A 14,891-nucleotide genomic window follows, 5' to 3' on the forward strand; every position below is an offset into this window, starting at 1 on the left:
ACCCTCCTTGCTGAGGATATAGCAACCAAAAATATCATCTTCCTAGTCAGAAGCACTAAGGGAACATGCTGTAATGGTTCGAATGCCGTTTTTTGTAACACTGACAAAACTAAATTCAAGTCTCAGGGGCTTAAGGGTGATTTAACTGGCGGATTAATCTGCATCACTCCTTGCATGAAACCCCGGACTAAAGAATGCATAGCAAGTGGTCTTTGAAATAAAATTGATAAGGCTGAGACTTGGCCCTTAATAGTACTCAGGGCCAACTTCATCTCTACGCCTACTTGTGGAAAGGCAAGAATTCTGCCTCTAATATATCTCCGAGGGTGCCAACCCTTGGATTCACACCAGGAAACATAAGCTTTCCAGACTCTATAATATATAGCTCTAGAAGCTGGCTTCCTAGCATTAATTAAAGTAGAAATAACTGCCCTGGAAAGCCCACGTCTTTTCAGAATGTGGGTCTCAATAGCCAGGCCGTTGAATTTAGCATTCGTAAAGTAGGATGGAATACCGGCCCCTGTGAGAGCAGGTCTGGCCTTAGTGGAAGGGACCACAGATCCAGCGATTGGTCTATTAGCAATAGATCGTCTAGGTATGCCAAGACTGTTTAAGCCCTGTGCCCTTGAACTGGCTACAGGTGGGGCTAGCACTTTTGTGAACACTCGAAGTGCTGTAGCTAGCCCGAAGAGCAAGGCTATAAACTGAAATGCTGCTGTTCTACTTCGAACCGCAGAAACATTTGGTGAGTGGGAAATATATGGACATGCAGATATGCATCCCTGATGCCGATAGGCGCCAGAAGTTTTCCTCCTTGCAGGATAGAAACTACTGACTTGACCGACTCCATAGAAAGGAGCGGAAAGGAGCGGATCTTCAGGAACCGATTTAGATTCTTTTAAATCTAGAATGGATCTGTTGAATTTCTGCGTGGCTCTGTACATGTACATGTACAGGAAACGCATGAAAAAGGCAGTGAAGGTTCCAAGGAACCTAAGAAAAAAAACAGAACTATCAGCTGACTCTACTAGAGGTAGCTTGAAAGATTACCTGAGGGTAATCCTTCATCCTCTACCCACTGTTCCCTTAATAAGGGATCTCAGGTGGGGGAGGGGATCTAACGCGCTTCAACATCCTTGGATAGCGGATGCGATTAAAGTTGCTAATTTTCCTTCTAGGCCCTGCAGGGCGGAGGAAAAACGCATCTTCAATCATGTATACAGGGGCTGAATATTTTCTCCTCTTAGGCTCAGTTTCCACTATTGCAACCCCAAAGGGACTACCTTGAAGTCGCACAGATCTGAACAGTACTCCTTGGAAATCATGCCCTAGAGGCTGACGGTGGAGGCCTTCACCGCTGCCTAGAGGCAGCTGCCGCTGCGCAGGGGAAGGAATCTGCTTAAGTGACTTGTCCCATGGCTACGCTGGCCCTCAGAGTAGCTAACCTGTGAGGAGTGGCTCCTTCACTAGTGAACGCCGACATGTGGATCTGAACCCATGTCTGTCAGGAAGTCTCCCATGGCTGCACTGGCCGTCAGAGTACTTAACCTGTGAGCTGTTGTGGCTTCACTTTAAATAAAAGGACATTTATACCTTCTTTTGGACAAAAGAGCTTTACTGCTAGAAATCATTTGGATGTATTTCCCCAAACCATCCCCAATGAAAAGGGAAACTAGTCAGACACCCTTTTTTGCAAGACACTTTGGCTGACCAACCCTTTTAACCACAGAGTCCTAAGCATGGGTTTTAGCACAAGCACAAGGCGAGACGCCTGGTGGATAGGGTCTTTTATGGCATCTATGGCAAAACATAGCGCCATTGCAATTATGCATCTTTATTGATGCTGGAAATCGCAGCGTCTACTGCTGGTACTTTCCAAACTTTGTGAATTTTTCCTCCATGATAGAGAAGTCAGATTGTGAGGTTGCATAAGGTTCATCAACTGTTGTTTCCTCCGCAGAGGAAAATTTGGCTTGTTTTTCCCTGTGATCACCTGAGGATAACCTCATCCTGTGCCCACTGTTCCCTTGGAAAAAGGGGTTTGAGGTGGGGGAGGGGGATCTAGCATGCTTCCTATCCTCTTGGATGGAGAATGCGATTAAAGCCGCTAATCTTCCTTCTAAGCCCAACAGGGCAGAGGAGAATGCATCTTCAGTCACATACACAGGGGCTGAAGTGTGAGAAGCAGTTGCACCACCAATTGCTTCCAATGACTCACCCTGGCTTGCCATGTCAGGTATCTCCGGAGAGCATGACAGTGTGGAGGCATGACTGGAGTTCCCAGCGCCTGGGGGGTGGAATCCTTGGTACCTTTGTGGTACACTGGAAATCAAATGTGCTAAGCACAACAGCAGAGGCACTTTAACAAATTATGGTATTTGCTGAACAATAGTTTTAGCAAAAGAAAACAATGTCACCATAAGGATCACCCTTTAATGCTAAGTACCATAATATTTCCTGTGCTGGAAATGCCTATTTACACACCTTTACATGCCCAGCGCTCCTGTGTCTCTTAGTGTGACAGACTTCTGTCTTCAGCATATGAACTGAGAGCGTCTGTGTTAAGCCTCAGGTGAGAACCTGATTACACATAAGTGTCAGCTGTTACCGCACCTCTCCAGGAGGAGAGGGGAGGGGGAGGGGATTTTTTATCAGCAGTGTTTAATAGGCTCCTAGTTTTAAAGGAAGACTTCACTTTATACAAAAAAATGCAAATAGTTGGTTTTGTATGTTCATAAACTACTGCTGTAACCCCTTTAGATCCATCAGAAGAGGAACACCATCTGTTCAATTAAGAACTCCCCTCTGGCTGCAGGGACCACACCCGCTGCTATAGCCAGACACAGAGCTGCTGAAAAAGGCATCGTACTAGGTAAGTGTAATATACTCCCTCTAGAGGAGACATTTTAAGGCATACAGTTATACATTTTATACATGTATTTTTTGGAGAAAAAGGCATAGGTGGACTTTTTACAGTTCCTAGGCTTCTCCACTTACCTTATCCTCGCTGCAGGATGCTGCTGATTTAACAGACAGATCCAACTTTCACCCATCACGACGGGCAGCGTAGTTAAACCTTCAAAGACTGGGGCCCTTTTTAATAGGGGTTCCTCTGCTTTGGACCTGTATAGCACCCCTCAGGAACAACTTTAGGTAATATGAAAAACCAAAAAGAGTCCTCGTTCCTAGGGTCCAGCTCTCAAAGGGAAGCTTACAGGCAAAACCTCGTTCTTCAATGCGAGGCCCAGGTACCATCCTATGGCCTCAGTGGCGAGGATGGATCCGGTTGTGGAGGTTTTTTAAATCCAGCATGGATCCCTCTCTGGATCTCCTCAGAGCACATCTTCACTTGTGACCAACACCTTAGACACTGGCGAAAAAACTGAGGACTCCTGGAAGGAGGAGGGGTTATATAGGGGAGTCAACTTCCTGTATTGGTTATACCAGTGTCAACACCTGAAGGTAGGCCCATAACCCACTAAGTAATTATTTGAGGCTCTGTGTCCTATGATGTACGATAAAGAAACATGAATCTGTACAACTCCTTTAACATTTCCCTTGATTGCAGCTCCATCTAGTGACCATGATGGGGTATATTTCTTGAAATAGCAGGAAAAATAACATAATACCACATTATGGCCACTAGATGGAAATTATGATTATAGGAAATCACTGTATGGAATAAAACTACCAACATTCATCACAGCTGGGCAAATGCCTCTCATTTTTTTAAAACAATTTTTTTTAAAGTAGACCTCTAAGTCACCACCCCACAAAATGTACTCAGCCAATGAAAGGTAATGACTCCATTTTTATTTTTCTACTGCTATCAATGGCCAATACGGTACAACACTTCATCCATGTCTTTGGTGATCTCTGATCTCCTTATCAACTGTTTCTTACATGATGAAGATCAGCCATGGAGTATATCTGAGGTGTATATCAGGGTGTGCTTCTTTCTCACATGAGAGCTGTGATGTCCAGCATAATTCATATTGAGGACATTTCCTGCACTCAAGGCACTAATACACCTTGAGGGATGTGTGGTATCCCTGATGTACAAGAAGACAGGACTTCAGCGAGAAACAATTCCCTCACTCAGGACAGGAATACGGCTTCTCCCCCAGGTGAGATCTCTGATGTGTGTAAAGACTGGACTTCTGTGAAAAACATTTACCACACTCAGGACAGCAATACGGCTTCTCACCTGTGTGAGATCTCTGATGTGTGGAAAGATTGGACTTATGTGAAAAACATTTCCCGCACTCAGGACAGGAGTACGGCTTCTCCCCCGTGTGAGATCTCTGATGTATGTAAAGATTGGCCTTGTCTGAGAAACATTTCCCACACTCAGGACAGCAATACGGCTTCTCACCTGTGTGAGATCTCTGATGTGTGGAAAGATGGGACTTCTGTGAAAAACATTTCCCACACTCAGGACAGGAATGCGACTTTTCCCCCGTGTGAGATCTCTGATGTCTATTAAGATTGCACTTCACAGAAAAACATTTTCCACAATCTGGACAGGAAAATTGCTTCTCTCTCGTGTGAGATTTCTGATGTGTGTAAAGATTGTTCTTCTGTGAATAACATTTCCCGCACTCAAGACATGAATATGGCTTTTCCCCTGTGTGGGATGTTTGATGTATGCCAAGACTGGACTTCTGTGAAAAACATTTCCCGCACTCAGGACAGGAATACGGCTTCTCCCCCGTGTGTGATCTTATATGCTCATTAAGCTTGGATTTTAAACGTAAACACTTCCCGCACTCAGGACAGGAATACGGCTTCTCCCCTGTATGAGATCTTATATGCACATTAAGTCTGTATTTAAAAGGGAAACACTTCCTGCACTCAGTACAGGAAAACCTCTTTTCTGTTGGAAGGACGGCACCGTCCCTCACAGTCTGAGGTTCCTCAGGATAAGAGGAATACGATGGTCCATCTACACTGTGTGGTGCCGGATGGACATTTGAGGTAGCCGGGTTTTCTCCTGGACTATACTGTGTGATGTCCTCATCTTCTACTTTACAGTCTGGAGACAAAGTGAGACAATCCTCTGAGGTTTTTCTCATCTCCCGTCCATCTACTAAAATATAAATAAAAAGATTATTACTAGACATGAGAAGATTTAGGTTCCCCTAAACCAGGACTCCGCCCACATCAGGCAGCTTTGTCTCTGAGGATCTTACAATTCCCCCCTCAAAGTAACTAGTAAATGGGTCCTCTGATCTCTTACCAGTTAATTTCTTTATTCATGGACCTTAGTCAGAGAGTGAGGAAACAACGAGAACGGTCTTTTATAGGAGTGACAGTGATGAGGTGATTATAGGACGAGTGTCCCCTCCCCCTCTATCACTCATTGCCATCTTTCCAACAAAAGAAGTCCTGCACTTCCTTATTTAGCAGAGTGGATAAAAATCAATGATTTAAAAAATATAGGATTTTTTTATCATACTTACCTGTAAAATCCCTTTCTTTGAGTACATCATGGGACACAGAGTCAGGCTAATATTGATTACCTGCTGGGTTATACTTCATCATCAGGTGAATGGACACTGGTAGACCAAAGGTCATTAGAAAGGAAGTGATCCCTATATAACCCCTCCCATACAGAAGCACATCAGTTTTGTAGCAAGCACTGAATCCTCAAGAAAGAGGGGAGAGATCTGTGTCCCGTGATGTAGTCAAATAAAAGGATTTTACAGATAAGTATGACATAAAATCCTAGTTTCTTTTTTATACATCATGGGACACAGAGTCAGGCTAATATTCATTACCTGCTGGGACGTCCCAGAGCAATAGATTTGAGGGGAGGGAGACACCTTGTCAAACAATAGCCATCAAAACTTTATGCGGCCGAAAGCCGAATCCTCAGCTGCTCGAACATCCATTTGATAAAATTTTGTGAATGTATGCACTGAAGATCAGGTAGCAGCCTTACAAATCTGAGCCACAGATACCTGATGGCGAAAAACCCAGAAGGTTCCTACCTCCCTGGTAGAATGAGCCCTTACCCTAAAGGGAGGAGCTTTATGTTTCAGATCGTAGGCCTGAATGACCAATTGACGGGACCCCTTTTTGGGTCCTTTTGGTAAAACAAAAAAAAGAGTCTGATCCTTGGATCTCTGCAGATCTAGGCAAATAAACCTGGACTGCCCAGACAACGTCAAAAGAATGCAGTCTCATCCGCCGAACGAGGCTGAGAGAAAAAAAGAAGGCAAAATAATGTCCTGATTTAAATGAAAGGCTGACACCACTTTTGGCAAAAAGGATGGAACAGGTCCTAACACGACCCTGTCATGGTGAAGGATCAAGTACGGTTCCCTGCATGAAGGGGTCGCCAACTATGACACCCTTCTAGCCAAGGTGATAGCCATCAGGAAGGCTAGCTTGCGTGACAGCAAGTCTAATGGAATTTCCTTAATAGGTTCAAATGGTTGTTCCTGTAACACAGACAGTACCAAATTCAGGTCCCAAGGACACATAGGTGACCTAATGGGGGGAAGCAAACGAGTTGCCCCCTGCATAAAGGTTCGGATCAGTGAATGGGAGGCTAAAGGCCTTTGGAAGAATACTGATAGGGCCAAAACTTGACCTCTGATTGCACTCAAAGCCAATTTGATTTCTACAACCGACTGTAGAAAAGAGAGAATTCTCCCAATCACGTATTTCCGTGGATGTCATTTTCTGCCTTCACACCAAGCCATACACCACTGATCTCGAGATGCCACGGTCCTTCAACACCCTGGCTTCAATAGCCATGCCCTCAAATTTAGAGACTGTAAATTGGGGTGGAATATAGGAACTTGAGACAGTAGATCGGGGCGCTGTGGAAGCGTCCATAGCCCATCTATTGCCAGTCTCACAATCTCTGGGAACCAAAGCCTTCTGGGCCAGGCTGGTGCCACCAGAATGACTGGAACTCCCTCTCTCCGAATCCTATGCAACTAATGTGGAAGGAGAGGGATCGGAGGGAAAGCATAAACCAGGGAGTACTGGCTCCATGTAACTATTAGAGCATCTGCTCCAATTGCCAGAGGATCGCTTGTTCGGGACACAAACTGCTGTACTTTGTTATTGAACCTGGATGCCAGTAGGTTGACCTCTGGCCATCCCCAACATTTGCAAATTTCCTGGAACACCTCTAGGTGTAGGGGCCATTCCCCTGGGCAGATCTGCTGGTGGCTGAGATAATCTGCCTTGCAGTTTTCTACTCCAGGGATATGGACTGCTGATATAATCGGCACCTGTCCCTCTGCCCAGGCTAGTATTTAGTTCACCTCCTTCAGAGCTGAAGGACTCCTGGTACCACCTTGGTGGTTTATATAGGCCACTGCCATGGCATTGTCGGACTGAATCCTGATAGGGCAGTCCTGAAGCTCCACCGTCCATGCCCATAATTCCAGGACGTTGATGGGCAGAATCTGTTCTGTCCTTGACCATTTCCCCTGAGCTGTGAGCCCTTTTAGGGTCACTCCCCAGCCTGAGAGACTCGCATCTGTAGCCAGTACTCTCCAAGTTACTGAGAGAAAGGATTTTCCCTTTCGCAAGTTCTGGTCCTACAACCACCAGTTCAGGCTTAAACGTGCCTGAGGAAATAAGCACATTGGATAATCCTTGGCTTGTCCTCTTCTGTTCCAAGCCAAAAAGATGTCTCGTTGTAGAGGTCTGGAATGGAACTGGGCATAGGGCACTGCCTCGAAAGAGGATACCATCCTGCCCAGAAGACTTATATAGAGCTGAATGGGGGGGTTGTCTGGTGCCCCTTATCTAACGCACCTGATTGTTCAGGGCACAGACCCTTGCAGGTGGTAAGAATACTCTTGCTTGGACCATATCTAGTATCAGACCTAAATACTTCAGACTTTGAGCTGGCCTCAAGGTTGATTTTTTGGTAATTATGATCCAGCCTAAGCTTTCCAAATACCGCACTGTACATGTTATGCTCTGTTGTAGAGCCTGTAGTGAGTGATCTCTGAGTAGGGGGTCATCCAGATACCCTAGGACCAAAATCCATTGGGCCCTTAAAAGACCCAGTACTTGTGCTAGGACCTTTGTGAACACCCAGGGAGCTGGAGAAAGCCCGAAGGGTAGAGCCACAAACAAGAAAATTACATTCCTCTACTGGAACTCCCAGGAACCTCTGATGAGGTTGAAAGCCTCCATATCTATGAAGGCTAGAAAGTCTCCCATCTGGAGTGAGGCTACTACTGAGCGAACAGACTCCATCTGAAAGGATTGGATCAGTAGATACTGGTTCAGGGATCTTAGGTCCAAAATGGTGTCCTTGTTTGGTTTTTGAACCGTAAACAGGTTCGAGTAAAATCCTGTGCCCTTTTTGGCTACAGGGACCTGATGCACTAAATGATGTAGTGCCTGAAACAATAAAGCACACGGACGGACTTTTCAGCATCAAAAGGTCCGACGGTCTTTCCGATGGACTTTCGAAGGACTTCCGAATGAACGGACTTGCCTACACATGATCACACCAAAGTCCGATGGATTCGTACGTGATGATGTACGACCGGACTAAAATAAGGAAGTTGATAGCCAGTAGCCAATAGCCAGTAGCCAATAGCTGCCCTAGCATCGGTTTTCGTCCGCCGGACTAGCATACAGACGAGCATGACGAAACATGTTCCAAATCTAAAGTCCGTCTGATTTTCGACCGAAAAAGTCCGCTGCAGGCCCGATGAAGCCCACACATGGTCAGATTGTCCAATGGATTTGTCCCGTCCGAGCAGTCCGGTCGAAAAGTTTGCCTGTGTGTACACAAGGTTAGTCTCGTTTTGGAGGATCCGAGGGAACGCTGGATCTTAAAAACATCTGAGGAGGAACCCCCCGCAACTCCAGCTTGTAACCGCGGAATATAGTTAAAGGTGACCCACTCGTCCTGAACTATTGTTCTCCAAATGTCCGCAAAGTGCAGCAGCCTTCTCAATAGAGTGGGGGCATCTCCTCAAAAGGAGGGCTTGGTGTTAGATTTAGAAGAATTTTGGACGCAGGGCTTTTTCTAGCCCTGGCCTTGTGGCTTGCCTCTAGCTCTAGTTCCCTGTTGGCGGCGGAACTGCCTTGGCACTTAGACATTTGAGGAAACAGTCCCTGAAGTTTTAAACGAGGGATGCCTAGTTCTTTTCCTCACAGGAAGTAGAGAACTCTTCCCTCCGGAAATCTTTTGGATAGATTTGTCCAGATGATCGCCAAATAAACGCTCCCCATGAAAGGGGAAACCTGCCAATAACTTCTTACAAGGAAGCTCGGCTGACCAGTTCTTAAGCCACAAAAATCTGCGCATATGTACAAACAAGAGAGCCAAACGAGAAACCTTCTGTATTGAATCCTTTAAGGTGTCAACAGCAAAACACAGCGCTCGAGGAATATCTGCTAATTTTCAGGCAGATCATCCTCCTGGCTAGGCCTATCAGGCCGTTGGACCTGATCCTTGAACCTGACTGGCAAATACCAATTGCTGCAACAGCTGGCTGAATAGCTGAACTGGCTAAAGAAATGGAAGCCTTTAATAATAACTCCAATTTCTTGTCAGCAGGGTCCTTCAGGCCCAGTGCATTATCCACTGGACAAGTTAAGTTCTTGTTTAAGGAAAAGACTGCTGCATCTATGGTGGCTGGCATGCTCCATTTCTTAGTGAACTTTTCATCCCTGTCAGGATGTTCCCTGAAAATCCTGTCAGGATGTTCTCAATCAGCAAAGTTACATAGTCAGGTTGAAAAAAGACACAAGTCCATCCAATTCAACCAACTTTTCATCCATGTCAGGATGTTCCCTGAAAATCCTGTCAGGATGTTCTCAATCAGCAAAGTTACATAGTTACATTGTTAGTCAGGTTGAAAAAAGACACAAGTCTATCCAAGTCAACCATAAAAAAAAAAAAATATATATATATATATATATATATATATATATATATATATATATATATATATATATATATATATATATATATGCAGCACTTACCCCCACAGGGGCTGCTGATATATATTATATCCGTAAATCACGTTTTCCACCTAGCCCATCGCAACCCATAGAAACAGTCCATATTGTACTTTTCTCTTGCTTTATTAATATAACATAAACTGGGATAGGAGAAGGATTTTCTGAGATGCTCTTTTGTTGCTTCATAATCTTTTCTCTGCCTTCTTATGCAAAGACTTAGAACAATGCGGACTATAAAAAAATCACTTTGAATGATTTCTTCAGTGGGGAAGACGAAACTATGGGGTAACAAGAAATTCTGCGCGGCCAAAGAAAGAAAATAACAATAAGCAGCTAACACAACCAATTGGATATACGCATGTAACAAAAAATAAAAATTATGTGTAGCGCTAAAAGTTCAACATGATGTCCAACAGATGACAGGGATGTCAAGGAAAAATATATAAAAAAGTCCTCCGTATAAGTGAGACTCAAAATATCAGTGACTTCGTTTGAAGAACATAGCAAATATGTGACATCTAAGATGGACACAGAGGGGACACACCACCACCAAATGTAAGAAGGCTTACCAGATGACGTGGACCCAAGGGGGCATACGCCCGACTGGGTCAAATCAGGCTTGAGTGGTGGATGATGATGGATGTTCCAGGCTGATGATGAAAGTGGAGGTCCAAGAGACAGCTGGACGCTAGTGGGTCCCTCAGGATAATGTTGAAAAACAGATGGCCGTATGGTAAAATAAGAAGGAAAGAAGCCACATAGTGTGATTCCGTAAACAAATTCCAAATTTATTAAGAAGAGATACACGGAAGCACGGAAGTAGATTTACTAGAGAATATAAAGATATATATGGTAAAGAGTCACTCTGAATAACTTCTTCACCTGCAGAACTTTTTAGGAACAGTCTGTATCTCTACTTGTGCTGAGAGCTTTACTGCTGCCTTTTTACCACTACTTCCCGTCTGTATGGTATTTGATGTATGAAAAATAAAAACCATTTAAAAAAACCTAGCTTTACAATCACTTTAAGGTTTCAAAAGTGTGAGGATGTTATCACATTATAATCAACATGTAAAAGTCTGCGCTCCAATCAAATCATCAGATATAAAATGTCCAGCTGGTAGGAAATGGGTGTAAAAGAAGTCAGGACTATGTCATGTACAACTTATTATATATAGGATACAACAGTTAGGATTTTATAGTATCAGAATGATGTAATGTACAACATAGAGTATATCGTGCAGGGGTCAGGAGTATGTAATGTACAATATAAATTATATAGTGTAAGGGTCAGGATTCATAATATTGGTATTCAATAATCAGCAGTGGTCTAAATGTTCACATGAGACAAGTTGCAGTGGTCCCACACCGATGCCTCCCATCTCCTGAGACAGTGAGGCCCGGAAAGGAAAAAGAAGAAAAGAAAAGTAGTGCAGGGCCGGGCATGACAGTGTGTAAAGGGGAGACAACAAAGGGTTAACAGGAGAGGTGCTAAGAGGGGAGGTGATAGTGAGCAGAGTCAGAGGGGGAGTGGTATTATTTAACCACTTCCCGACCGCCGCACGACGATGTACGTCCTAAGTTTGAACGTGGATATCGTTGTAATGGCAGCAGCTAGCTGCCATAACCCCGGAATCCCCGTCTTCGTGCGGCGGCCGGCTTTCAGATAAAAGTGGTCCCTGCGGCGGATTCGCCGCGAGATCACTTTTATCGGTGGTGGGAGAGGCCCCCCCCCTCCCGCCGCGATCCGGTGCCCTCCACCGCTTACCGGAGCCGTCGGTAGCGGCGGAGGCGATCGCGTCCTTCTGCGTGGTGTGTTTGGAGACGAGTGAGGCCAAGATGGCGCTCACTTGTCTCCATGACACTGCTGGGCGGAAGTGACGTCAAAACGTCACTTCCGTCCACGCCTCTTAAAGGCATATTTTTTCAAATGTCATTTTTCTAAATGACTTTTTTTTTTTTTTTTTTTTTTTATTGCATTTTAGTGTAAATATGAGATCTGAGGTCTTTTTGACCCCAGATCTCATATTTAAGAGGTCCTGCCATGCTTTTTTCTATTAAAAGGGATGTTTACATCCCTTGTAATAGGAATAAAAGTGACACCATTTTTTTTTTTAAACAGTGTAAAAATAAATAAAATATTGTAAAATAAATAATAAAAATTAAAAAAAAAAATTTAAAACCCCCCCTGTCCCGACGAGCTCGCGCGCAGAAGCGAACGCATATGCGAGTAGCGCCCGCATATGAAAACGGTGGTCAAACCACACATGTGAGGTATCACAGCGACCAGTAGAGCGAGAGCAATAATTCTAGCCCTAGACCTCCTCTGTAGCTCAAAATATGCAACCTGTAGAATTTTTTAAACGTCACCTATGGAGATTTTTGAGGGTAAAAGTTTGACGCCATTCCACGAGCGGGCGCAATTTTCAAGCGTGACATGTTGGGTATCAATTTACTTGGCGTAACATTATATTTCACAATATAAAAAAAAATTGGGATAACTTTACTGTTGTTTTATTTTTTTATTCAAAAAAGTGAATTTTTTCCAAAAAAAGTGCGCTTATAAGACCGCTGCGCAAATACGGTGCAAAAAAAAGTATTGCAATGACCGCCAATGTATTCTCTAGGGTGTTAGAAGAAAAACCACATTCAATGTTTGGGGGTTCTAAGTAATTTTCTAGCAGAAAAACCTGTTTTAAACATGTAAACACCTAAAATCCAAAACGAGGCTGGTCCTTAAGTGGTTAAGGAGGAGGTGGTACTTTCTGAGTAACAGAAGATGGGAGAGAGAAAGGAGAAGGCAGTTTTTCCCACCCGCCCTCCCTATATGGTGTTTGTGTTTGTTTGTTTTCTTTCATTTCAGGTGTGCTTTAATCTGGTCTTCTTGGCAGCTGTGGATTGACAGTGTTTTGTTGGTCTTTGATGGTGGCAGTAAACATATGTGATGGAAGGGGTGGGGGGCTCATCGGTAGTATGTGCCCCTCTGGTGTTAGCTGGAATACGGTAATGGTTGCACTGCAGGAAGGGGGTTGTCCCCGAGCTGGTGATACGGCTGGAGGCCTATCATGATGAAAAAGGTCCCGCAGTGTATTGGTGGAATATGTGTTCGGGGGTGCCGTCAAAGACCAACAGACTGGGGTTAAAACAAGTTGTTGCAGATGTTATATTTTGATATTGGAACTATCTAATATTGTGTTAATAAAAAGGCTGCTATGGCCATTTATACTCCAAATTAAGGTGTGGTCTCATCATTTAAAGGGGATATAAGGGGGTGTTGGAGTACGCATGGTTAAGCAGTAAAAGGAAGGTTGGGTTTATCTGTACTACACTGGTCATGCACTCAGTGACTTGGGTCTGAGACTATACAGACATATCCCTCCACCCGGCACAGCCAGCAAACAGAACAAGTAATCCTGGGGGGATTGTTCTGTCAGACAACTTGCCATACCCGGGTATTGGGCAGAAGACCCAAAACACATAAACTAGGTGCCTAGATATAGTAACATCTATGGTGAAAATGAACATTTTGCTGCCAGCTGAACCCCAGAATCTCCATAAATCCAGTCTAGATACATAAATTGTGTCTGCAGCACAGAGAAGGAAGATTATCCGAGAGAAATACAGGAATACAGGACGGGGGAACACAGCTCAGGAAAGTGACCAGGGGATTACAGGCTGATATCACCCAGTCCTTGCCCTACTCTGGACCAATCAGTGAGCAGTATGGGTGGAGGAATGTATTTAGTGTTAATGACCCACCTGTGCTGATCTCTGTAGGAGTGTCCTCCTCTATAAATGTCCTCGTTATTCCATCCTCCTCCATAAACTGCTGATCATCCCTCACATACATCTCTTCTTCTTCTGCTTTAACCTCAAATTCTATATCGATTGGATCTCCACTCTACATCAAGAAAATAAAAGAATATCATCTGTAAGATATAAGATTTTATTATTATCACATAAAAAATCCACACATTGTCTCTATAAGTGTGTTTTATAAGCTCCGTCCCACCAACCTTGTAATAGTGAGGGATGGTGTGACCTTCCTGTGTGGAATCCCGGGAATACAGAGGATGGGGACATCTCTCTGGTGGGTTCCTGGTATTAGGTGGCTCCATCATATCCTTGTGTCCTTCTGATAACTCCTCCATCACTCCATACTCCTCATCCTCCTCTTTATACTCTTCTTTAACATCAATATTATCATCCCTGAGATTTCCACTCTGAATATATAATAAAACATTCATTGTAGCAAACATGCTGTGTTTAAATCAGAACTACCAATAATTGTCAATCATCTACCTGATGATGGGGAGGGATGGTGTGATCTTCCTGTGTGGAATCCCGGGAATACAGAGGACGGGGACATCTCTCTGGTGGGTTCCCATTACTGGATCCATCTGTAGGAAACACACACACTGACTGAATACATTGTTTCTATGTGTTTATCAGATGATGGGGGATCTAGGTGGACCCTCCGTACTGCTCTCTACTTTACAATAAAGTCTCCTCTTACCCGGTGATGTGAGGGGCGGCTGATTGTCCATCATGACGTCCTTGTAGAGATCCTTGTGTCCTTCTAAATACTCCCACTCCTCCATGGAGAAATAGACAGTGACATCCTGACACCTTATAGGAACCTGACACACACAATGATACAGTCACCATCCAGACACATCCCTTGTCTGTTACTGGATAATGTCCCATAATTCCCAGCACCGCTCACCTCTCCTCCATGATCTCTCTGGTGACTTCTAGAATCTTCTTCTTATTTCTCTATTCTATCAGGGAGGGAGGTGGAGGCAATGTGATGGTCATATAATCTCCAGACTTCACAGGAGGTAAACTCTAGATCTGAACAGAAACAGCTAAATCAAATGATATTCCCAGAATCCTCCTCACCTCACCATTCAGGTTTCCATTTTATTAAATCC

General features: G+C 44.1%; 3 protein-coding genes across 3 annotated transcripts in view; 1 reads left to right on the forward strand and 2 right to left on the reverse strand.

Annotated features, from left to right (window-relative positions):
- Positions 1 to 14,891, reverse strand: part of LOC141121752 (uncharacterized) — a 617,570-nt gene that overhangs the window by 601,330 nt on the left and 1,349 nt on the right. The gene's annotated exons all lie outside the window — the stretch shown is intronic.
- Positions 1 to 14,891, forward strand: part of LOC141121772 (uncharacterized) — a 188,089-nt gene that overhangs the window by 67,476 nt on the left and 105,722 nt on the right. The gene's annotated exons all lie outside the window — the stretch shown is intronic.
- On the reverse strand, positions 3,792 to 13,696 carry LOC141121760 (uncharacterized). Its single transcript, XM_073611482.1, has 2 exons — positions 10,527 to 13,696; positions 3,792 to 5,089 (listed from the first exon to the last, which is right to left on the reverse strand). Exon 2 carries the CDS (start codon positions 5,073 to 5,075, stop codon positions 4,095 to 4,097), a length of 981 nt encoding a protein of 326 aa, XP_073467583.1. The 5' UTR covers positions 5,076 to 5,089; positions 10,527 to 13,696; the 3' UTR covers positions 3,792 to 4,094.

The sequence above is a fragment of the Aquarana catesbeiana genome, unplaced genomic scaffold (assembly GCF_042186555.1).
Source record: "Aquarana catesbeiana isolate 2022-GZ unplaced genomic scaffold, ASM4218655v1 unanchor229, whole genome shotgun sequence".
Lineage (NCBI taxonomy): Eukaryota > Metazoa > Chordata > Amphibia > Anura > Ranidae > Aquarana > Aquarana catesbeiana.